The sequence below is a fragment of the Schistocerca piceifrons genome, chromosome 3, assembly GCF_021461385.2.
Source record: "Schistocerca piceifrons isolate TAMUIC-IGC-003096 chromosome 3, iqSchPice1.1, whole genome shotgun sequence".
Lineage (NCBI taxonomy): Eukaryota > Metazoa > Arthropoda > Insecta > Orthoptera > Acrididae > Schistocerca > Schistocerca piceifrons.
This window is the reverse complement of record NC_060140.1, coordinates 878936467-878962912: the sequence shown is the minus strand read 5'-3', so window position 1 is coordinate 878962912 and position 26446 is coordinate 878936467. Positions and strand designations below refer to the sequence as shown.

The following is a 26446-nucleotide window of genomic DNA, read 5'->3' as shown; positions in this document are numbered from 1 at the left end:
ATGGGAGATACGATACTGTGTGAAGAGTTTGACAGAGCACTGAAAGTCCTGAGTCGAAATAAGGCCCCCAGAGTAGACAGCATTCCATTGGAACTACCCCAAAGAAAGCAGGTGTTGACAGATGTGAAAATTACCAAACTTTCAGTTTAATAAGTCACAGCTGCAAAATACTAACGCGAATTCTTTACAGACGAATGGAAAAAGTTGTAGAAGCTGACCTCGGGGAAAATCAGTTTGGATTCTGTAGAAATACTGGAACACGTGAGGCAATACTTATCTTAAGACTTATCTTAGAAGAAAGATTAAGGAAAGGCAAACCTACGTTTCTAGCATTTGTAGACTTAGAGAAAGATTTTGACAATGTTGACTGGAGTACTGTCTTTGAAATTCTGAAGGTGGCAGGGGTAAAATACAGGGAGCGAAAGGCTATTTACAATTTGTACAGAAACCAGATGGCAGTTATAAGAGTTGAGGGACATGAAAGGGAAGCAGTTGTTGGGAAGGGAGTAAGACAGGGTTGTAGCCTCTCCCCGATGTTATTCAATCTGTATATTGAGCAAGCAGTAAAGGAAACAAAAGAAAAATTCGGAGTAGGTATTAAAATCCATGGAGAAGAAATAAAAACTTTGAGGTTCGCCGATGACATTGTAATTCTGTCAGAGACAGCAAAGGACTTGGAAGAGCAGTTGAACGGAATGGATAGCGTCTTGAAAGGAGGATATAAGATGAAGATCAACAAAAGCAAGACGAGGATAATGGAATGTAGTCGAATTTAAAGTCGGGTGATGCTGAGGGAATTAGATTAGGAAATGAGACATTTAAAGTAGTAAAGGAGTTCTGCTATTTGGGGAGCAAAATAACTGATGATGGTCGAAGTAGAGAGGATATAAAATGTAGACTGGCAATAGCAAGGAAAGTGTTTCTGAAGAAGAGAAATTTGTTAACATCGAGTATAGATTTAAGTGTCAGGAAGTCATTTCTGAAAGTATTTGTATGGAGTGTATGGAAGTGAAACATGGACGATAAATAGTTTGGACAAGAAGAGAATAGAAGCTTTCGAAATGTGGTGCTACAGAAGAATGCTGAAGATTAGATGGGTAGATCGCATAACTAATGAGGAAGTATTGAATAGGATTGGGGAGAAGAGACGTTTGTGGCACAACTTGATCAGAAGAAGGGATCGATTGGTAGGACATGTTCTGAGGCATCAAGGGATCACTAATTTAGTATTGGAGGACAGCGTGGAGGGTAAAAATCGTAGAGGGAGACCAAGAGATGAATACACTAAGCAGATTCAGAAGGATGTAGGTTGCAGTAGGTACTGGGAGATGAAGCAGCTTGCACAGGATAGAGTAGCATGGAGAGCTGCATCAAACGAGTCTCAGGACTGAAGACCACAACAACAACAACATGTTGAAAATACTATGACAGCACATTGCGTATGGCTTACTTTCCACAGATGGTATTTCATAAACTAGCTTTATTACATATGTATGGATATGGTATGAAACCTTTGTTAATTTATGTTATAACAAATGTTCTTATTTTTCAAAATTAATTAGTGGTGCTGGAGTGTTTTAAAAAATTTCAAATTATTACAAATGTTGATTGTACAGTTTTCAAGATTGTTAATCACATTTCAACTTCTGTATGAAACTCATTTTTTATGTGTCATTGTGTGGAAGATATTCCCTCTAAACTTAACAATATTAGAGAAGGAATGTTGCTAATCATCATATAAGGGAGATGCTGAGCCGCGATAGGCACAACAAAAAGATTCACACAATTAAAGCTTTCGGCCATTAAGGCCTTTGTCAGCAACACACACACACACACACACACACACACACACACACACACACACACACACACACACACACACACACACACACTCATGCAAACGCAACTTGCACACTCATCTGCAGTCTGACAATTGAAATCACACTGCGAGCAGCAACACTAGTGCGTGATGGGAATGGTAATTGGGTGGGGGTAAGTAGGAGGCTGGGGCAGTGAGGGGGAGGGATAGTATGGTGGGGGTGGCATTCAGTGAAGTGCTGCAGTTTAGACGGAGGGCAGGAGAGAGGGTGGGGGAGGGGGGGGGGGGGGGGGGGAGGGAAAGTAGCGGAAAGGAGAGAAATTAAAAGACTGGTGTGGCGGTGTAATGATGGGCCATCTAGAGGAATCCTTCCCAAAAACCCAGAATCCTAAACTCCTCACCTGTTTCAGATTCACTGGTGACATCTTTGCTATCTGGATTGAAGGTGAGGACACCCTATTCACATTCCTCCAGAACATCAACAACTTCTCCCACATTTGCTTCACCTGGTCCTAATCAACCCAACAAGCCACCTTCCTAGATGTTGACCTCCACCTCAGAAATGGCTACATCAGTACCTCCATCCATATCGAACCTACTAACCACCAGCAATACCTCCACTTCGACAGCTGCCACCCATTCCATACCAAGAAGTCCCTTCCATACTCCCTAGCCACCCGCGGTCGTCGCATCTTCAGTGACGAGCAGCCCCTCTCAGAATTTACTGAGGGTCTCACTGAAGCCTTCACTGACATAATTATCCTCCCAACCTTGTACAAAAACAGATCTCCTGTGCCTTATCTTTCCAGTCTCTGACCACCTCCCAAAATCCCACAGTCCAGCCACAGACGAGCATTCCCCTCGTAACTCAGTACTATCCAGGACTGGAGCAACTGAATTACATTCTCTACCAGGGCTTCGATTACCTCTTGTTGTGCCCTGAAATGAGAAATGTCCTGCCCACTATCCTTCCCACCCCTCCTACAGTGGTATTCTGTCATGCACTGAACCTACACAATATACTCGTCCATCCTTACACAACCCCTGGTCCCAATCCCTTACCTTATGACTCATACCCCTGTAATAGACCTAGATACAAGACCTGTCCCATACATCTTCCTATTATCACCTACTCCAGTCTGGTCACTAACATCACCTATCCCATCAAAGGCAGGGCTACATGTGAAACCAGTCATGTGATTTACAAACTAAGCTGCAACCACTGTGGTTCATTCTATGCAGGCACGACAACCAACAAGCTGTATGTCCACATGAGTGGCCACCGACAGACTGTGAACAAAAAACAAGTGGACCACCCTGTTGCTGAACATCCTGCCAAACATGATATCCTTCATCTCAATGACTGCTTCACTGTCTGTGCCAATGGATCCTTCCCACCACCACCAGCTTTTCTGAACTGTGCTGGTGGGAACTTTCCCTGCAATTCATCCTACGTTCCCGTAATCCTCCTGACCTCAACCTTCGTTAATTGCTATCCTCACCCACCCAGCTCCCTCCCTGCTCCCATTCCAGCACTACACAGTCATCATTTCACCGCCACACCCATTCTTTTAATTTCTTTTTATTTCTCTCCTTTCCGCTACTTACCCCCCCCCCCCCCCCTCCCCCTCCCCCACACCTTCTCTCCTGCCCTCCGTCTAAACTTCAGCACTTCACTGTTCGCCAACCCCACCATACTGTCCCTCCCCCTCCCCGTCCCAGCCTCCTCCTTAAACCCCCCCCCCCCCCCCCCCCACCCCCAGTCGCCACTCCCATCAGGCACTGGTGCTACTAATCACAGTGTGGTTTCAGTTGTTTGAGACTGCAGACGTGTGTGCAAGTTGCATTTGAGTGAGTGTGTGCGTGTGCGTGTGTGTATGTGTCTATTGCTGTTGAAGGCCTTAATGGCCGAAAGCTATAATTGTGTAAATCTTTTTGTTGTGCCTATCGCAACTCAGCATCTCCGCTATATGGTGAGTAGCAACTTTCCTTCTCTAATATTGTTACATTCCGTCCTGGATTTTCCATTGTTTGATTTTTCCTTCTAAAATTAATACGCCAAGCTACCTTTCAGGGTGTGTTATATCCCTTAAAAGTGAAATTAGGCTAAAATGAAAAAAATAAGTATTGCATTATTTTGACCTCTTTGCGTACCTGCCAAGTTTCATCAAGGTTGTTTATTTACACAAGGGCATGTTCCCTGTTAGCTTGTGATGATGGGCTGATCTCCAGTGTAGCCCGAGGCCTAGGTTAGCTTGGATTATGTCACCTAGCTTGGGAGTTGGTGAAGCCAATGAATGTGTTTTGTAGAAACAGGTAATTAGTGTGAAATGTGTAACAATAAAATGGAATATATCAATGTTAGCAACATATTTAGTGAACATTTACACTTTTCAAATGTATAGGAATAAAAGAGAAGAATATGTAATTACATAAAAACCCTGGCTCTAATTATGACTATGTTAAATGTTGCTTTCTCTTTAGCATGAAGTGTGTTGTTATTGTCTTTATATTAAATAACTCAGTTGTCTCCATGTTTTATGTTGTCTTTAATAAGCAGTTTCATCTTTTCACATTCGCTTTTTTATATTGTTACAGTTGTTTAAATCAGATCTTACCTGTTTTATATTTTATTTAATAATAGTTTCATCTTCCAGCACTTCTCTCTTGTATTGTTACAGCTTGTTTTTAAACTGGATCACCCGCATGGAACTAGTGAAGTTTTCATCAGCTGGCAACGAGGAAATGGCGTTTACCTGGCCACTACTGGTGCTGATCAGACAGTTGAAATATACAACAGACATGGGAAGAGAATAGAAAAAATAAGATTACAAGGGTAAAAACCAGCTTACTTCCATAAAGTGGCTATTCTCTGTAAATTGTTATTAAATAGGAATTTTGACTAGTGATTCTTTTTGCATACCCCACTCTTTTTCATCCCAGTGGCCTTCATGAATTTCAGATCTAGATAAATTGTTTCTGCAAAAAAAAGTTATCCCTTGAAATAAATATGTAGATCTGATGTGCCAGTTATTTTAAGTGGTTTGGTGATATTAAAGTACGTCATTCCTAAACAAATTTATTCAAAATCTGAGAGGAGAAGTGTTTATTATCATTAGCAACAGCTTGTTTGGAGGTAATGTACTCTAGGGTGTTCACCTCCCTCTCCCTGATACTAATGAATGTTAAAGGACGTAGTGGATTTTAAATGGTTTACTGAACAGTGCTTCTGTATTATTCTAAGTTGTTCTCATTCTTACACTATCTATTTCTTAAAATGTGAGCTGCATATAAAAACAAGTTGTCCTGATATATTTGTGAGTAAAGAAGTGGCTTAATATTAACAAAAATTTGTTAGGGAAGCTAGCGTGGGCTATAAGTGGAAGAAAGAAATTTATGTATGAAATACAATGTACGCTTGTACAGTTTTGTTTCAAGGTCTCTGAATACCTTTGTAAAGGCAAACTACACTCAGAACTAATGGAAATGTACCCCAGTTTATTTGACAGATTGATACATTAAGGAGCCAACGGTCTTGCCGCAGTGGTAACACCAGTTCCCCTCAGATCACCAAAATTAAGCACTGTTGGATGGGTGACCATCCGGTCTGTCCAGTGCTGTTGGCAAGTGGGGCGCACTCAGCCCTTGTGAGGCAAACTGAGGAGCTACTTGATTGCGAAGTAGCGGCTCTGGTCACAAAAACTGACAAGGGCCTTAAGTGAGCACCTGTAAATCATAGTGGAAACCAAGTCAGTAGATTGACCAGTCGCGGTGCACTTCCATTGTGCGAACACTGGGGTACAGTTAAAACTGGCTCAGACCAGTCATTGGTTGGCTTACATGCAGGATTCTGGTAGGATTGGCCTCATCAAATTGTATTCCTGCTGCCAAAATGCCGTCTGCTGAGTTCCATGAAAGCAGTAGACAGTATGTTGTGAAAGTTACTCGGTTTTCATAGTGATGTCAGGTTGTGGTACCACTCATCCCATCTCAGCGGTGACCACAGTGGGAGGGGTGGGGGGTGGGGGGGGGGGGGGGGTTGAGATGAAGAAGCGGGTGGTGTGTGGTGCAGCATAGTTGCTGGGGGAAGGAAGAGGCCTCGGCAACAACATGTGCAGGCAGCAGGTGCGGCATATCCAAGAGGGTGCTAGGGCAGGCATGAAGCCATCTTGCTAGGCTGTGGCTTTGAATCGGGGTGACCCTGTAGTTTGCCAGAAAGCTAAAGAGGGAATTAGGTACAGTGTTGGTCACCGTTTTCTTATGAAGCTGTGTCTTGAAAGTGCAAAGTGTTCTGCACAACTGTTGGAAACCAGCAGGTGAAATGGAGCAGTATAAAGATGTTGAATCATTTATTAGCACAAACTGTTCAACATTATGGAAGATGAATGCCATCCTGTTGTCTGAAACCTAAGTGCACGGGATGCCTAGATGTTTTCTAAGTCCACTATAGTGCTGTCAGAATGGACCTGGGATGTGCAGAGCATGCCTACAAGAGCAAAGTCTCATTCAAGGTCCGCTGTAGTACTGCCAGAAGGGACCTGGAACTTGCAAAACACAAAAGGGAAATGAGAAAAGGAATCAGTCACAATGAACTAAGAAGAGCCAAAAAATGGGCCTGCAAAATCTAGGTGGATGTGCTCCCATGGATTCATAGCTTAGGGGCCAGATAGCAGAACAAGGAAGTGCAACTTAGTAGATCTGATAGGCGGAACATTGGTGGACAAGGCGACGTCAGATTCAGTACTGGGCCAGAACAAATATTGTTGCAGCGAATTTTTAATCTGGGGCATGCCCCAGTGGGTAGTTTACTCCGGGAGCAGTGCTTGTGGATGAAGAGAGGGTAGATACAAGATGCATTAGTGGTCCTCATCTGAGAGCCATAACCCCAAATACTTTCGTTTGGGTGAAATTGATTTTACCTTGGTCAGTAGGGGTAAAAATTCTGCTGGGAGGTGTGTGTGGCCACCCGGATTAATAAAGTGAGTGATGTGGCATAACTTTGGGTCCTTGTAGAGGGGCTATCACAGTGTCCTGTGATGTTAAGGGGAAAGTTGAAATGGTTGTATGCAGATCTGAATCAAGTTTGAATCCCAACAGTTTGTGTTGGTCAAATGCTGGATGACATCCCTTGGGAACTGGGACAGTACGTCCGTGTTAGTGTGTAACATTGCTGCCTGATAATGAACCAAACAGTGATGATAAAACAAGTACGGTGGCATGTGCTGGGTGTTCCAGTCCCGTAAGCGATGCCTCAGGCCAAAGGTAGTGAGCAACAATTATTGGTCTGTGACAAGGTGAATTTTCTGTCTATAAAGGAATAATTTACATTTCTGGACTGTTTAAATGATAGCAAGGGCTTCCTGTTCCATTTGAGAGTAGAGATGCTGGGAGGTGGATAAAGTTTTAGAAGTATATGCTGTAAGGCACTCTGTGCCACCTGGGTATATGTGCCAGAGGTTTGTGCTTGTACCATGAGGAGACAAATTGGTTGCTACTACCAGTGATGGACTAGAGTTACATGTTGCCAAGCATGGTGTCTGCTTAAGGCAGTCTTTCAAAGTCTGGAAAGCTTGTTGAAAATGAGGTGACCATTCAAAATGTATGCCTTGGCATAAGGAATTGTTCAGGAGGTAAAAGATTTTAGCTAGGTTTGCAATGAAGTGGCGTTATGAGTTGATCCTACCCAGAAACACTTATTAAGTCTTTCACATTCACGAGTGGCAGCATGTCGTCAATGGCCATGACATTTTCTTCCACTGGTTGAAGTCCATTGGTCAAAGCATTTGAATGCCATATGTGTCGAGGATGATTGCGTGAAAGAGCACTTGCAGGGTTTGCATTTGATTCCTTGTGTTGCCAGCCTTTGGAACAGGACTTGATCTGTGCATGTGTGCGCTTGCATGAATGTTGTGTGTGTATCTATCTTTACTGATGAAGGCTGTGGCCCAGAGCTAAATGTGAGTATCCTTTAATTGTGCCTGTCTGCGACTTCATGTGTCTACTTTCTGGTAAGTAGCAATCTATCTTTTTCTACATTGTTACTTCCATCAATAAAAAATACCACACCTCTGCTCTGTGTCTCTTCATAGTCCTGCTATGAGTGACTGTGGGATTTTTGGACAAATGAGGGTACAAGGGAATTTTGAAAAGTTCACAGAATCACCACCACATGTCAGCATTAGTACAATGAGATTCCTGCATAATAACAGCTCATCTTTTTTTGGAGGGGAACACATGATGTGTCAGTGTTCTGGGCGGTGTCTGTGGTATAGATCTCTTTCTGTCATTGGTCCCATGTAGTAATTTGAGAAAATGGAAGAAATCAAGATTTGAGCAGTGATTAAGTATTTTGTAAAGAAAGCTATGAAAGCAAAGGAAATTCATGTCAGTTTTCAGAACACATTCTGCTTCTTTTTATTCAGCTGTTACCAAGTGGACAAACAAGTTTAAATTTGACTGGGGCAAGTTAGATGATGATCCATATAGTGATTGGCTAACATGTGCCACCAACCCAGCAAAAGTGGAAGATTGTCAGAGATGTCATCTGAATGGGGATACCACATTCTAATAGTATAATTGGATAAGGGAAAATTATCTGCAAGATGGGTGTTGTGACTCTTAATGGAGAATCAGAAATGCATCAGAATGTAAATGTCCAGACAATGTTTGACCCATTTTTAGAGCAACTAAGAATTTTTTGTGACAGCTTGTGGCCACAAATGAAACTTGAGCCCACTGCTATATCCCAGACACAAAACAGCAGCCAAAGCAGTGGTACCATGTTGATTCACCACCACCAAAGAAAGCGCAGGAAATATGGTCTGACGGAAAGGTTTTGGCGTCAATTTTCTTGGATGCGAAAGGGATTCTGCCAGTAGATTATCTTCCCATTGGTCAAAAAATTGTGGAACAATGCTATACTAATCTCCTGGGCCAATTACAGCAAAAGATACAAGAAAAGAAGCCAGGTTTGGCATGGAAGAAATTCATCTCTCAATAAAACAAAGCATGTCAAAACACAAGTGTCTTTTCCATGGCAAAAATGCATGAACTAATATATGAATAATTGCCATATGCGGCTTACTCACCTGACTTGGCTATATCAGACTCCTATCTTATCTCCACCTCAAAATTTTCCTCAGTAGATGGAGATTCTCTTAAAATGGAGAACTAATAGCTGAAGTTGATGTGCCTTTTGCGGGTCTGGATGAATCTAATTTTCAAGATAGGATCAAGGCTCTGGAACATCACTGAGCAGAGTGCATTAGTGAACAGGCAGAATACATTGAAAAACAGAAAAGTTTGATGGAAGTAAGTTGTTACTTTCTATTCTTTTTTGACAGCTTTTCAAACTACCCTCATACTGGAAACACTTCTGTGTGTCTACATGGGATATACTTCCTGAAGCTCATCCTTCTGGTAGTTATCATGAATAGAATTTGTGTCAGTGCCATGGTTGCAGTCCTTAGTATTTAAGATGATTTCAGGTGATTGAAGCATCTGTTAAATTTTATATTTGTTACATGAGAAGGTATTATTTTTTGTTTACCTTCCTATTTTATAGTTGTAGAGTTGAGAAGTTTTACATTTCAACTACATATCATTATTCCAATTAAATCATACGATGAATTCAAGTGCATAGCTTTTAGAGAGCAAGCTTTCATCAATGCAAGGCAACTATTATCCCTTTCATCAATCTAAAGAAAACTAAACTTCTCGTGAACAGACCATGAAGGCCCAATGGTACCGACCCGCCGCTGTGTCATCCTCAGCCCACAGGCATCACTGGATGCAGATATGGAGGGACGTGGGACCAGCACACTGCTCTCCCGGCCATATGTCAGTTTACAAGACCAGAGCCACCACTCAGTCAAGTAGCTCCTCAGTTTGCCTCAGAAGGGCAGAGTGCTCCCGGAATGCCAACAGTGCTCGGCAGACTCGTGGTCACCCATCCAAGTGCTAGCTCAGCCTGGCAGTGCTTAACTTCGGTGATCTAACAGGAACTGTTGTTACCACTGTTGCTAGGTCATTGGCCCTTTAATCAATCATGCAACATTAATGCATGTTTGATGTATTTCATAACCACATGTAGGTCACTAACAGCTATGGCTGCGTCATAGCCATGCTGCTCCTACGTTTAACCTTTGTATTTACCTTTACCTTACCACTTCCATCAGTACTGTTTACGCTGGAGGCATGCACACTTCTATGATGTCTATGGCATGGTAAGACATTCAAGGTTCTATTGCACTTCTCTGTTGATGTTAAGACATGCTAATGTGGTGTTTTTAGTTAGTTCCCATAATTACATATGAGTCAGAAATTGAAATAGTTTCATCCATCTTCCTATCACTTGAGGTGTGGCATGATCCCAGTCATTTTGATCATAAGCAACCACTTTTTGTGCACGATTGGTTTAATCTTGACAATGAATTATGGGACTTGGCCCATTTACTTTACTGTAAATCAATTACTTTACTGTAATCAATGAGTACTTAGTTCTCATTGATATGTTGTGCTTTATGGTAAGACATGTCTATTTTTAAAACCATTGTCATTCTTCAACATTTCAGCTTCTTGCACAGATCACCTGAAGTTGCATCTCCACTGATGCGAAATGGGTTGCGACTTTTTAATAAACGTTTTAATAGCCAGCGCAGAAGATTTCATTCACTATCTCACAATGCAGTTACTTTACTGGTGCTTCTGTGTCCTTGTTAAACCATCTCACTTACTTAAGTTTACGTGCCCTTGCTAGGAAGACTTTCAGTTTTACTCACTTACAACCAAGTCACTCGATCAGCAAATTTTCCTGTGGCAACTGAGCCCGAAGTGAACAATGACACCAAAGCAGACAATATTTTTGGGTGGACTCTTTCCACACTTTTGGATTTACAGTTCATTAAAAAGTACATGCCACACAATCCAAAGGACCATATGCCACCCTAAAGACAGTCTGTGATAATATACTCAAATCTTCTTACATGGGTTAAGGAAAGCAACTGATTTTGGAGCTCACATCACTCTTAAGGTGACAGCTACCCTACACTTCTTCACAGCTCCCGTGGTGCCCTCACTCATGAATATGCATTAACACCTATTTCCCATCATCAGCAGGACACTCCATCATCAGCAGCAGTACACAAACCTAACAGCCCTTTTGAGGCTTTGCAGTGATTTTAAAGCAATGATAAGTGATAAGTGCACAAGTTGAAGTGGAAACATACTTTCTTATCAACCCCTGTTGAACTCTCTGCAAAAGTAGGCCACAGTGAAACTGGCACCACAGAGGTAAAAAATGGAAATGAAGTCCCATGCTTCTTTACAGAGCGTAGGGGAACGATGCGGGAGACACTCACCGCCTTACTAGGCAAGGTCCTAATGGAGGTGGTTTGCCGTTGCCTTCCTCCGACCGTAATGGGGATGAATGATGATTATGAAGACGACACAACAACACCCAGTCATCTCAAGGCAGGAAAAATCCCTGACCCCGCCGGGAATCGAACCCGGGACCCCGTGCTCGGGAAGCGAGAACGCTACCGCGAGACCACGAGGGGCGGACACCACAGAGGTATATCTTCAAATTCCCGTGGATGCAGTATCACTGGATTAAGCTGTTGCTCAATATGAAATATAGTCTCTACCATTACAATAAGTTATGTTTCAGAATCTTATCAGCCCCTGCTGTATTCCAGCATTTCACTGACCAGTTACAGGTGAGGCTCCAAAGGATCAAGTCCTGTTCCAGAGGCTAGCAAACACACACACACACACACACACACACACACACACACACACACACACACACACACAAGCAAGCACCCCTCATGCACACCCGACCGCCATCTCCAGCATCTCGTGCCAGAATGCCATTTCCATTGTTTGAAGTTAACAGTATGATACATGGTACAATCTGGGCTGATCTTCATGCCCTCACAGGTAATCTGATAGTGAATGTAATTATGGCACTCCTTGCACTGTTGAGTAGTTAGTGTGATTTGATAAGAGTGAGTGATAAGTGCATCATCTTAGCAAACAGTGGTCATAGGCAGTGAGTCAGGGACAACATAACAGTCAGATGCTACAAACTGAGATAAAAATGGGGTCTTGCACAGTCATTTCTACATCTGAATAGTGTGTTTAAAGAATTTTTGCTAACAAAAGGGCAGCCTCACTGTAACTGGTTCCAGTCTGGAAATTCATGCCAGAACAAAATATAGTTTTTGGCTTGAGTAAAGCACTGCAAGTCATTTTGCAAAACTGCGGTGTGCACTTGATGATCTTTACTAAAAGTCAGGAGACTGTGGATTTGCCACAATACATGTTTATGTAAAATGATCCGTGAAATGGGAACAGCATACAGCATATAACTTTCAAGTTCACAGTTGAAGCAGTACATGGGTAGATGCACTCTCACATTAAAGTTATCATCATTTTAGGATATCAGAATCTTAGAAGCAGTGTAGTAATGCAGTAAAAATTGTTCTCTTATGGGACTGTGCAATTGCAGTGGGGCTGTAGCCTGTCTAGTAAAGTTGGCTGACAAGTTTAAAAATACCTCAGCAGACATTGGATTGGGACTGAGTTTCTATTGTAGTCCTAACTGAATGATGGTGAAGGTTCATTCACATGCAGTTTAGCCATATGTGTGCTAGAAAATGTAATTTGTAAAGCCTTTGCCAATGTTTGTGTGGTTGTAATATTTGCAAGTTTTCTCAGCACCAGTGAGAAGTTGTGGTTAATGATCTTTTCCAGAGTCTGATTTGCTGAGTATTGGTGAGTAATTGACTTCTGGATGTGTTAAACACACATTCTGCTGGAGAAGGACACTGGGTGTTTTCAGTGAGCCATGTAGCTTGGTGGATGGCAGTATTCCAACATTCGTTATCATGGTGGTCCGGCAGTCTGAACAGCTTTTGTAATGTGACCCTGCAAGCATGAAACTAAGATCTCTTTATCCTACTACTGGGGACGGCATTGGTAATACTGCGTAATTGTTCTGATGTTATTAATTACTTGTGCGATATCCTGTAGGGGTCAGAGAATTTCTGTCTGACTAGAGCTTTGTAATTGGGTGCATAGTTAAACACTTGCCAGACTGTGTATTGAAGTTGACTTTCTTCGTCCTGAAAAAATTTCAGATTGATATGTGCTGTAACCAGTACATAACGGAGAACATACAGGAGATAGCTAATTATTCAAATAGTATGAGTGCAGAGGATGGCTGTATCTGGAATGGCAGTACACCCAGAATGTTAGGTTGCAAGAAGGCACCTCATAATGGTGTGTGGCCATAAAGTGAAGATGGAAATACCATAATGGTAGAAAATGACTAGGCTGTATCTGATCAATCAGTGATACTACTCTCGGCATCAGCAAGGATTACTGCGAGAGAAGCAAAGACAAGGGCTCGTTATTTGCTGAATGGCAGGATGGCGTTTGTTAAAAATATGTAAACCTTTGAAAATGAAATAAAGAGTGGATGGATCCATTCAGAATACAATATAGGAGGAAAAACAGAATTTACCATTCTTTTGTATGAATATTTAATTTGCATGTAACTGTAGTATATAATACTAACTAAAAGTCAAAGGCAGGTGATGAAATATTGAGCTGGAGGGATACAGCAAAAGAGTGAAGGGGAGAGGGGAGGGGAGTTGCTGTCTTGGCAGAGATGTGAGACAGGCAACAATGGTACACATTACTACCTTGCTCCAGGGACTGAGTTACATGAATGAATTTTGCACCCTACAGAAGACACTGCCACAACAACTCAGATTCAGCGGCAGTGCTGCTACTTACTCACTATAGAAAAACTTTATAAATTTGCACTTAACAAACCACAGAAAAATGTATGGTATAAGGGGAAACAGAATGTGCTTTACAAAAAATGAGTTTTCGCCTCATAGTGTCAGTGCCATACTGTGAGTAGGAGGTTTGTCCCCAAGCTGTCTGAGAGGTGACACAGCAGGGATACTTATGCGCATCTCCAGGACATCTGAGACGCTCCTTGTGTTCTGGAGGATCAGGATAAGTGTAAGATTGTAGTCAAGGTTGCAGTATATAGCACTTGGGGTAGGGTTGTCTGTTCCTCCCGACTGTTTGGAGTAGCTTGCAGTGAACTGCACCAGGCATGGATGTAAGTGGAAGACCAGCAGTTTCTGTCCGTGGTATGGCCATAGCTTAGGATTCTCGGCAAGCATATGGCCTTGGTATCTGTGTACGACTGTTTGGTCCAAAGGTGAAATCGCCAGAACATGTTTATCTGGTTCCTGCACAGGTCCTATGGAGTGGTTATTTGCCGAGGCAACTTTCAATCCCTTTGGAGGTGTGCTAATCAGTTACTAGATCTCCTGGGGCCTATTCTATATTGTTCATACCAACGTAGGTTAGTCTCGGTGATGGTGTCATTTTTGATTCTTTATCTGAATTTCCTATTCGGTAAGCTTCTGAGACTTGTTACCGAATGGTCCTCCTGACGATTTTTCAACTACTGTACCTTGAGGTTTTGGATTTCATTGTGGCCCTGTTGTTCGGTTAGCTGTGGTTTGTTTACATGTATAATTTGTTATTTTATACATATTGAGCGGTTTTAGCTTTGGATTTAGTGATTGTGTTACTAAAGAATCACCATAGGATGTGTCCGGTTGGAAAGTGAGTTTATAATAGACCATTTTCCTTGTTAAAAATGTGGTTAGGGTAAGTTGTTACTGTGAATGATTACAACATAAAAAAAGAATAGTTTTCAGTCAATATTCTCTCAAAATACTTGTAATTTTTATGCAATTAAGAGTTTAAAGATAATTAAATATCAAGTCGTAGACTCTGCTTACGTATATTACATGAGTGTTAGCTGAAATTACTAATTGACTTCGCATACTCTTTTCCGCAAATGGTTTACTTATTAATCCCTGAAACACATGTAAAACTTTTAAGTAACAATGCAAAGAAATTTTGTGAAGTCTGATATAGGAAACCTTCCAAAATGTCGTGCATTTATGGCTTACGCCTGCATCATTCGGAAACGAAGTCAGCCTGCGTCTTTCTCGAATGGCATTACATATAATAAAGTGCTAACAGCATGGAAGTTGTAGTAGGGAAGTTGGTAAGGCAACGAACTGGTGTGGCAAAGGGCGTAGGTTTGTATACTACCCTGTGCGAAAAAATATATATTTTTTCCATCTTCATGTTTGACGATTAATGAAGTTTCAGAATGTGTTGCAAAGTTAAGCATTTTTCTGAAATATTCGTTGTAATTTACACGTAAGAGTGCTCTGATTTCGTGACTTCCATATGTTTGAGAAATAGATGTAATTACTGTGTGAAATAACTGACAGTGACATTTATAATACTTCTTGTCACAAATAATTCACCATTTTTTTCGGAATACATAGCAATTTCCGGTAGTGTGATCAGACAGGAATCTGAGAGCACAGCTTAAATTACTGCGAATGAAACAAGCAGCAGTCGTTTTTGTACTCTAGTTTGTCACAAGTAGGCCTATTTATCTGCGATCAAATCCTTAACAACAGTAGACAGAGATGAAAGGTTCCCGCCACAATATTTTCACACTGTACCACCATATATGAAACATTTTGATTCATCAGATGCATGTTATAAACTACAATGAACTTCTATAGCTGCACTCGCCACACACTCTCAAAAAGGTGATTTTTTTTTAAATTTTGTTTTTATGAACCAAATCGTTGATGTATCATATAGGGACATAGGCTACTTCATCATTTGGATCGAGCTACAACCACATTCTGTGCATCGTCTTATTCTTTGACACTCTCTGAAACAATTTTTCGGGCTCATAGAGATGTGTTCCGTCTGTGCAGCTAATTGAAGGCAGTTTATTACCATAGGTATTTCGCTTCTTTTATTTGTGAAGCATGATCAAGTATAAATGGGGCAAAACACATGGCAATAAACAAACAGCCTTTTGTTGGTTTTGTAGGCGGAACGTACCTCCATGAATTTTGAAGCAACTAAGGAATGAAGGAAAAAATGACGAATTTTTCGGGGTTTCTATAGATGTATTTGTACAATGTGGTACTATACTCCATTCCTAACTCATATTCTGAAACGTAAAATCCAAAACAAGATGTCAACATGAATGAGAATAAAATGACATAACACGAGATTTATGACCGTTTCCAGAACACAGTCAATATTCTATTGTTATCATGCATTCATGGAAGCCGATGGTTAGTGAAATTTGATCAGTATTACGTATAATACTCTAACCACACTTTTCGGTACTGTGAAGAATGGCACGCCTGTGTTGGCTGCTAGCCACTTGGAGTTCGTGACGCTGCAGTGCGCATGTGCAGATTGGAGGCAGACTGCTCTCATTGGTTGGCATGAGGAGAACTGACAACAGTGTTTCGGTTTGCTAGGAACATTCAGCATCGCTTTCGAAATGCTTTCTGAATAATGTTGGGGTTCTTTTTCGAAAACAAGACCGTTTGCCACACTTGTGTACCGAACTGATTGGCAAAATGGCAGATTTGGCATGGTGGTCATATCTACGATTTCCTTACTGTAGCCAAATAGCTCATTGTCGAATTAGTGATGTGATGAATGGTTTAAAGAGATTCCTCCTGTCCCTATCTTCTGTCTAGTGAACCACAGGGGAAAAGACAGGTTAGGAGACTAATAGAAGATAAGCATATCCACAGGAGAAAAGGGGGAGGCAGGACACTGAAAAAGGTGACATGTTCACATTGGCCAAAAGGGAATCTGGTTCCTATTTGAGAAACTGGCAGTGGAGGCAATACAAGCAGGGTCCCTCTAAGCTTTTGGTATGTGAAAATCATTGTAATTGTGTTAATGTTCCAGTCTACCCCTCAGACCTTGAAAATTTGAGAGGGGCCCTAGTGGAAGTGTTGTGCCAGTTCGTACCTATGTCTGCAGCAGGTTTCCAAGGTGAAGCGCCTGCAGTCAATAGAATAATGTAGGTAAGGGAAATCAGAAAATTTGTGAAATGAAACAAGTTAGCAAAGTTAATGATAGATAAGAAAGATAGCTGGTGACAGAGTAAATTGTTGCATGAAAACTAAAACGAAGGAATGTTATGACCCATTGGAACTCTCCAGGATGCTAGTCGAGACTCACAAGGTATGGGTTTCTGGAGGATAATCTCAAATTCATTGATGAAAGAGCACAATAGTTTTAGCAAAACACAGTTTGAAGAAACGGGGTTCAGTCCTCCTATTGTAGGCTGCATATTGCATGCTTGGAATGCAAAGTGCCAGAAGCAGAAACTTTTTACACTGTTTAATCCATTTTGTGTTACCATGTCTATGTTGCAAGGAGAACTGACAAGAATCACAGCTGATGGGGGTGTCAGATAATAACTCAGCATTCACAGGTGATGCGAGTCGCAAAATCTGATATGATCCGAATATAATCCTGTCACTCCATTGATCAGGTGGTAAAATTGCACCTTTATTGCTCCACATTGGCTTGTGTTTTTATGTCACATTGCTAACTTCTGAGTCAATACCTGCTGATAATTTTCCTAATTCGAATGATGAGCTCATGCTGTTGCCCATACACAACCTTGTATGGAGTACATTCAGTCCACTCGCAGAATCAACTGTTGTAGGCAGATATAACATGTGACAAATACCAATCCCAGTCATTGTGGGTTTTATTGATGTAATAAGAAAGCATCTTAGTTATGGTTCTGTATACACACTCCACCCTTCCATTCACTTTGGGATGAAAAGGTGTTATACTCAATTTCTTCATTCTGAGAAGTTTAAAAACTTGAATGAATAATGAAGACAGGAAATTTGTCCCTTGATCATTAAGTATCATGTCAGAACTTCCAAAAGGTTTTGCTTTTGCCACAGTTTCTGCTGTTATGTCGGCAATTGGGACAAAGACTAGGAATGTGAGAAGTGATCAGTAATAAGTATTTATTTTCTGTGTTTCCAGAAATGGTCCTGTGATGTCCGAAGCTACTATTTAAAACAGTCTGGATGGTTCAGGCAGTGTTTGCAGAGGAATTTTTGGCTTAGTCTCCTGTACACAATATGCATGTAGAATACAGCTGCAGACACTATTGTCACTGTTGTACTGTTGCTGTTCCTTTTTAGTACATTGGCAGTTTGGTGGAGATTGCTGGGCGTATGATGGACTTTGTAATTGTCCTTGCTAAGTTTTAGGGCTCATCGTCGCAATGTACTATTCGGGTCTTTTAAATTTAGAACCCATAGTAGTGCAGCATGTTCAGTGACTACTGTAGAATTTACACAAGATACCAGACCACTGGGTGGTTAGCACACTGGACTCGCATTCATTAGGACAATGGTTCCAATTTATGCCTGACCATCCAGATTGAGGTTTTCCGTGATTTCTCTAAATCCCTCCAGGTGAATGCCATGATGGCTCCTTTGAAAGGGCACATCCAGTTTTCTTCCCCAATCCTTGGAATCATTATGATACTGTGCTGCATCTCTACTGACCTTGATGCTGACGGGATGTTAAACCCTAATCTTCTTTCATTTTTTAACAAAATACCAGATCTAGCAGCTCTCTGTTGATGTAGAGGAACAGCTTAAAGTCAGGGTCCAATGCTGAAATCTAAATGTGTGCCAATACCTACAGTCAGTACTTATGCCATGTCAGCAGCTGCATCCATCGCTGGGACAGTGACAAGCTTTTCAGGTCATTTTGACGGCAATTGGTGGTCCGTGTGCATGACTCCAATTGCGAGAGGCTTGCCTTATCTTGTATAAGAAAGTCGTTTGGTCAGATCGGAACATCAGTATAGCTGAGCTTTGAATTGGCGTCTATTGTGTACTGACTGCCTCTGTGAGGTGTGCTGAAGGTTGTCACTGGATGAGGCGAGGGCTGAGCTGTTGCCTTCATAGTCAGTGAACCATGGGGTGCCTGACACACATCTCAGCTGGGCAGGACACAGCCATCCCGTCTGGGGCAGCACCTACCACCGAGCTTATAACATTACTTCTCACCACTGTGGACCATGAGGACGAAGCCTGGACATGAACATGGAACATGGACACCATGGGCTGTTGCCGGGCTGTGCCTCTGGACTGAGATGTACACATATAATTACTGTAGCTTGTTGGCGCAATAAAGAATTTAAATGCATATCCTCTGCCCTGCTGCAGCCATCTTCAACTCTGATGGACTTCTGTAGCCCTTGCTGACCCATTGAACCCACAGTGCCCAGGTGGGAGAGCCATCACCATACTAACCACTAGAAACACGGTTCTTCAATCCCCTGTATCAGTCATTTCACCTCTGACCCATTACGTTTTGGCACCCTACGGGGGCCGCCACCAACCCACTGCATTTTGGTACCCGGAATGGGCCGTGTGTGAGTACCTACTTGCTGCACCACTACATTTTTGTGAAAGCAGTGAGATTGGCAAAGGTATTATGGTCATCGGCAATGCAATGAAGCAGCAGCAAGAATATGTTGGGGAGGTATAGGCAGGTGTAAGTAGGTTGTGTAAGTGGAAGATGAGTGTAGACGAATTAAATGTTGTCATGCAAGTTATAAGTTCGGGATTTCTCCAAGGGTCTGTGTTAGTAAATATGCAATTTGACATCTACATCTACAAAGTGCTTGCATCATGTAAGGAGCTTTCCTCTGCTCTTTTGATTTTGCGCTGCACTCCTACTGCAGCTTCTATTTTCTAGTAATATAGTTGTAAACTGTGGGATAGTGCTGCAAGTCATTAGCTCTGACTTTATCAATTAAACTGCTCCAGGTTTATGGATAAATAGTGCAAATGATAGCAGAAAATCTGCCTAGGATAGCTGTCAGAATCAGTGTAAGGGGAGGGGGGGCGGAGGTGCTGGGTACTGGGAAGTTTCATAGAGGATCATAGGTATACTAGGAAAGACAGGTTGCAGGTAGGAAAGCCCCTGTGGTTAAATAAGTCAGTAATATCTAGCAACTCATTCAGCACAGTACTCTGGATTGTGAGTTGAGACATTGAGGTTTATTATGAAGTACTGAGAATTTATAGTGAAGATGGTGGGAGTTATGAAAAAGGAGGATTATCTACTACTGTTGAGTGACACTGAGGGCTACAGGTTGTTGCTAGGAAAGCAGGATTGCAGGGGTCAGGGCACAATTCAGTGGAACGGTCTCTCATGGTGAGAGCTGCTGTTTAAGCTTTAAGTGACAGATCTTTGGTTCTTTTAGCATGACTGTAGTGACTCTACCATGCATTACCTACTCCTTGTAAATAGTTAACATTTAAGTTCTTTGTGATGAATTGCTGTGCTTGTACTTCAAGTAGCTGACTCTAAAACATAATGATAACAAGTAATCGGTTAAAAAATTGTTTCGTAATGTTGTAGAAGGCCTCCGAGATCCCCACACTCCTTACCTTATAGGAGGGTTTAACGCTGCTGCCAAACGGATAGGTGTCGTGGACTGTAAGTGTTTTGTGGAGTAACTTTGCTTAGAGACTCAGTGGGATAGCATACAAAATTTTAAACGAAGCTATGAGTGGACTGTGAAAAGTGGGCCAAAGCGTGAGTGATGTGAACCAGAATAATCAGTGGAGTAAAGTGCATTAACATATATCAGCTATACTATTGTTTGTGTCACAGAATTTTGTGCATAGTGTGCAGAACCAGGCAGTGACTAGTACTTTATAAACTATAAAGACATTTGTCATTTGTAATTGGGATTGAGTATCTAATATGAGGAAGGTAGGACACTGAAAGTGGTGTAAACATAAATATGGGAGCGAATAGTACAGATGTAATATAGCTATCTTAGAACTAATATAAATTGTAGGAACACCTCCTTTGTTGCAGTCAGACTCAAGAATTCAGAGGGCTGAATAACTCGGCAAAGGTTAGTGTGTCACAGCACAGGTACAAGATGGGGTCCAATGCTGAAATTCAAACGCTTGCAGATACCCACAGTCAGTAATTACGCTATGTACTGTTGTAATCGTTTCTTTCTAGCTATTTTGTAAAATAATGCTCGCTAACTACAGTGGAATGGAAATTAAATTTTGCTTTGTGACGCTCGGAACACTTATATATGATGTCCTGTTGACTGTTGGTCACCACTTGTAACACATCCAGCACCCTCCGGTGTGTTAAAGATCAGCTGTGTAATCAAATTAATTGTTTATGTGTAGTTTGTCAAGCTTATAATTCATGACGTAACTGAAACTGACTGAAATATCAATTGTGTCCATTATAATTATCCGGGCTGTTATGCCGTGGTCGGTTGATGAATTCTGTGTCGATTCCCAACGTTTCGTCTCCGACTGCGGGAGACATCTTCAAGCGGGTCCGTAGCTCAATGGAAGGTCCAACACACCCACTGGCTCGCTACTGACTGCCACTAAATTCCGTGTCTGCGCGCTCCCACGCCGCGGCGTGACGTCACGTGTTTTGAAAACGTCAGTGCAATTGGCCGCTATCCGTCGCCGTCGATCGCCGTTGCCATCACGCAGTAGTGGACGGGTGGTACACATCTTCTTTAACACCGGCATCCATATACCGTTTAATTTCACACCCTCCTCCTTTCGGTTGAAATTATTTGGGTGTTTATAGCGATTTCGATTGCCTCCCTGTAGAGCCTTTCGTAATATCCGCTTGTGGCCGCTAGTACTTGCGTCTCCTCAAAACGAATATTGTGGTTCCCTGGCTGGAAAGCATGCTCCGCAACAGCTGATCGTTCCGTTTCTCCTCTTCTACAATTTCCCTTATGCTCTTCCAAACGTTTAGAAACAGTTCTTTTAGTGGTACCCACATAAACATCACCACAGCTGCATGGGATCCTATACACTCCAGCTTTTTCCAGTGGTTTGCGAGCGTCCTTGGCAGGCTTAAGGTATTCCTGTATCTTCCTGGTGGGCTTGTAAATTACGGTAATATTCCGCTTCGTCAAGATCCTCCCTATTCTTTCCGTTATATTTTTAACAAACGGCAGGAAAACCTTAAATTTTGCAGTAGTCTGTATGTCAGTATGATTTCTGTGTGGCTGCCTCAATGCACGTTTTACTTCGGCGGACGAATATCCGTTCTTCATTAGTGGATTGTGGAGATGTTCCATCTCAGCGTCGAGCAACTCAGGTTCACAAATATTTCCAGCTCTGTCCGCTAACGTCTTGATAACACCTCGCTTCTGTTGGTTCGAATCCCGGTGCAAATAACGGTCAGTGTGCGTGGGTTTGCGGTATACTGAGTGGCCCAAACTACCATTTTCGTTTCTAAAAACAAGCACATCGAGGAAATGTAACTTGCCGTCTACCTCCTCCTCCTCCATTGTAAACTGAATTCTCGAGTTCATACTGTTCAGATGTTCGTGGAACCGGCTTAGTTCCTCCCTACCACGTCTCCACAGCACAAACGTGTCATCCACGTATCGGAACCATACATTTGGTTTTTTGCTGGCAGTACCTAAGGCCTGTTCTTCGAATTTCTCCATAAAGAAGTTTGCAATTACGGGACTTAGGGGGCTTCCCATAGCCACGCCATCCGTTTACTCATAAAACTGTTCATTCCACTTGAAGTATGTGGTCGTCAAACAACACTTAAACAGTTCTGAAATATCGGCAGGGAAAATTCGCTCCAGCTGTTCCAATACATCATTAAGTGGAACCATGGTAAACAGCGATACCACATCTAAGCTGACTAATATGTCCTCCGGCTGGACCACTATGCCATTCAATCTGCTGATGAAATGTGTCGAATTCTTTATATAAGAGTCCGAACGGCCCACATGTGGTTTTAGCAGCGTAGTCAAAAACTTGGCTAACGAGTAAGTGGGAGAACCAGTGGCACTTAGTATCGGTCTTAACGGCACATTTTCTTTATGAATTTGGGCAATCCATAAAGCCTCGGTGGTAGCGCAACTGAATTGTAGAGACCTTTCTGTACACTCTCTTCAATGGAGGACTTTTTTATTAACCGCGACACAGTTCTGAGAACGTTGTTAGTGGGGTCCTTATTCAGCTTCCTATATGCTTGCGGATCCAGTAGATCAGTAATTTTACTCCGATAGTCGGCCACATCCATAACCACCATTGCGCTTCCTTTGTCAGCTGGGAGCATCAAAATACTATCATCGTCATTCAGGAGTTTTAAAGCTCTTCTTGGCTAATATTCTTACTGTTTCTATATGGATTTCTTCAGTTGTTACAGAATCCACACTGCGAATTCCTGCTTCTACGCTGGCTATAATTTCTTCCGTGGGCACAAAACGCGGACCAACAGCAAAATTTCCTCCCTTGGCAAGCACAGATGTCTCATCGTCAGATAACGAACGTTTGGACAAATTGATAATGGTCCGGGAAACGTCTAAATTCCGAACAGTCTGATTAGGTAGCAAATTATCAAACTACTTCTTCTGTCTACTAGACGTTGTCAACATATGCTTCCCCATGGTATCAACCAGTAGTTTATCAATTTTATCCCAGTCACTGCTGCACAGTTTATTACTGATTGTAATATGGAGAGACATTAACTTACAGTTTGTGCTTGCCAAGTCCCGTCGGGTCTGCTGAATGCGCTCTCGTAGTAAGGCCTCCTCAGTCCGTTTGAAAATGCGTTGTGCCTTTCCCGAATAGAGCAGTCGCTTTATCTTCAGAAACTTCGGTATAACGCCGATGGCTCTGCAACGAGACAGGAATGTGAGGGAACACAAAAGCTGCACTCTCTTATTCTGGAGTCCTTCCAGGCGTCGCACTTCTCTTGACATCTCCTCCCCGTAGAGGCGTCTGATACTAAAATGTAGACTTTCACGGCCGGAAATATCATGTCCATTATAATTATCCAGGCTGTTATGCTGTGGTCGGTTGATGAATTCTGTGTCGATTCCCAACGTTTCGTCTCCGACTGCGGGAGACATCTTCAAGGGGGTCCGTAGCTCAGTGGAAGGTCCAACACACCCACTGGCTCGCTACTGACTGCCGCTAAATTCCGTGTCCGTGCACTCCCACGCCGCGACGTGACATCACGTGTTTTGAAAACGTCAGTGCAATTGGCCGCTGTCCGTCGCCGTCAATCGCCAGACTCTTATATAAAGAATTCGACACATTTCATCAGCAGATTGAATGGCATAGTGGTCCAGCCGGAGGACATATTGGTCAGCTTAGATGTGGTATCGCTGTTTACCATGGTTCCACTTAATGATGTATGCAGTGTTTAAAAACAAGGAAAAGGCTGTAGACATGGATTTAGAGGTTGACGGAACAAGGCTGGAAGAAGTAGAATCTGCTAGATTCTTAGGTATTCTTGTGGATAATGAACTGAAATGGAAAAAACATATTAATAATGTCTGTAAGAAACTGAGCTCTGTCATATTCTTAATGATGCAGCTATCACAGTATTCAGACAAGAACCTTCTGTGTACAGTGTATCATGGACTTTTCGAACCATACTTACAGTATGGAGTGACGGTGTGGGGAAACTCAAACAAACAAGAGACAAAACGAGTGTTCACATTACAAAAAAAAGCAATTAGGACCATTTTAAGAAGAAAGACCTCTGAAACATGCAGAAACTGTTTCAAGAATTTAGGTATCTTAACTTTTTCATCATTATATATATACAAAACAATAATGTACATCACAAAAGGTAGTGAGGACTGGATTACAAATGCTAGTGTACACACCCACAATACAAGAAAGAAGAATGAAGTACGGAGCATACCCCACCGACTGGCAATGCTAGAAAAAGGACCCCAGTACTCTGGTATCAGACTACTAAGAAGTCTGCCCAAAACCCTGCAAGATAGTGTACTTCACAATGAATTTACAAAGAAACTTAAAGACTATCTCATTGAAAAAGAGTTTTACAGTGTTGCAGAATACTTATGCCATTAAATTTGTATATATTGTTACTCATTATCAGTGATGTAAAAATGTAAGCTAAAGGTGTAGAAAAATAATTGATAAAGAATTTTGATACTTTGACATGTCCTATATTACACGTACATTTACTGTACACGATGTAATCTTACAGGATCAAATAAAATTCAATTCAATTCAATTCAATTGGAACAGCTGGATCGAATTTTCCCTGCCGATACTTCAGAATTGTTTAAGTGTTGTTTGACGACCACATACTTCAAGTGGAATGAACAGTTTTATGAGCAAACGGATGGCGTGGCTATGGGAAGCCCCCTAAGTCCAGTAATTGCAAACTTCTTTATGGAGAAATTCGAAGAACAGGCCTTAGGTACTGCCAGCAAAAAACCAAATGTATGGTTCCGATACGTGGATGACACGTTTGTGCTGTGGAGACGTGGTAGGGAGGAGCTAAGCCGGTTCCACGAACATCTGAACAGTATGAAGTCGAGAATTCAGTTTACAATGGAGGAGGAGGAGGTAGACGGCAAGTTACACTTCCTCGATGTGCTTGTTTTTAGAAACGAAAATGGTAGTTTGGGCCACTCAGTATACCGCAAACCCACGCACACTGACCGTTATTTGCACCGGGATTCGAACCAACAGAAGCGGGGTGTTATCAAGACGTTAGCGGACAGAGCTAGAAATATTTGTGAACCTGAGTTGCTCGACACTGAGATGGAACATCTCCACAATGCACTAATGAAGAACGGATATTCGTCCGCCGAAGTAAAACGTGCATTGAGGCAGCCACGCAGAAATCATACTGACGTACAGACTACTACAAAATTTAAGGTTTTCCTGCCGTTTGTTAAAAATGTAACGGAGAGAATAGGGAGGATCTTGACGAAGCGGAATATTACCGTAATTTACAAGCCCACCAGGAAGATACAGGAATACCTTAAGCCTGTCAAGGACGCTTGCAAACCACTGGAAAAAGCTGGAGTGTATAGGATCCCATGCAGCTGTGGTGATGTTTATGTGGGTACCACTAAAAGAACAGTTTCTAAACGTTTGGAAGAGCATAAGGGAAATTGTAGAAGAGGAGAAACGGAACGATCAGCTGTTGCGGAGCAGGCTTTCCAGCCAGGGAACCACAATATTCGTTTCGAGAAGACGCAAGTACTAGCGGCCACAAGCGGATATTACGAAAGGCTCTGCAGGGAGGCAATTGAATTCGCTAAACACCCAAATAATTTCAACCGAAAGGAGGAGGGTGTGAAATTAAGCGGTATATGGATACCGGTGTTAAAGAAGATGTGTACCACCCGTCCACTACTGCGTGATGGCAACGGCGATCGACGGCGTGGGAGTGCGCGGACACGGAATTTAGCGGCAGTCAGTAGCGAGCCAGTGGGTGTGTTGGACCTTCCATCGAACTACGGACCCCCTTAAAGATGTCTCCCGCAGTCGGAGACGAAACGTTGGGAGTCGACACAGAATTCATCAACCGACCACGGCATAACAGCCCGGATAATTATAATGGACATGATATTTCCGGCCGTGAAAGTCTACATTTTAGTATGAAATATCAATTATTGAATGATAATATGTGGTCGCCAGCTCAGGTTTGAGCAAAAGCTGTGAATTTTTTGTATGTTTGTTTGAAACTGATGTTACTTGAAATTACTGTGAAATTAGGCGGCAACAGTATTCGAATACAGAAAACAGGCAGAATACAGCACTGTGGTCAGCAATGCTTAAGACAAAAATTGCCTGCCACAGTTGTTAGATTGGTTACTGCTGCTACAATGATAGG

The 26446-nt window shown here is 42.2% G+C and overlaps 1 protein-coding gene across 2 annotated transcripts in view; it reads left to right on the top strand.

The window, feature by feature from the left end:
* The window catches only part of LOC124789640 (WD repeat-containing protein 19), a 316330-nt gene that overhangs the window by 19048 nt on the left and 270836 nt on the right, over positions 1-26446 (top strand). For both annotated transcript variants that reach the window (XM_047257070.1, XM_047257071.1), the window contains exon 2: positions 4501-4655. In XM_047257070.1, the coding sequence (XP_047113026.1) occupies positions 4501-4655 (155 nt within the window). The remainder of the gene's footprint in view (positions 1-4500; positions 4656-26446) is intronic.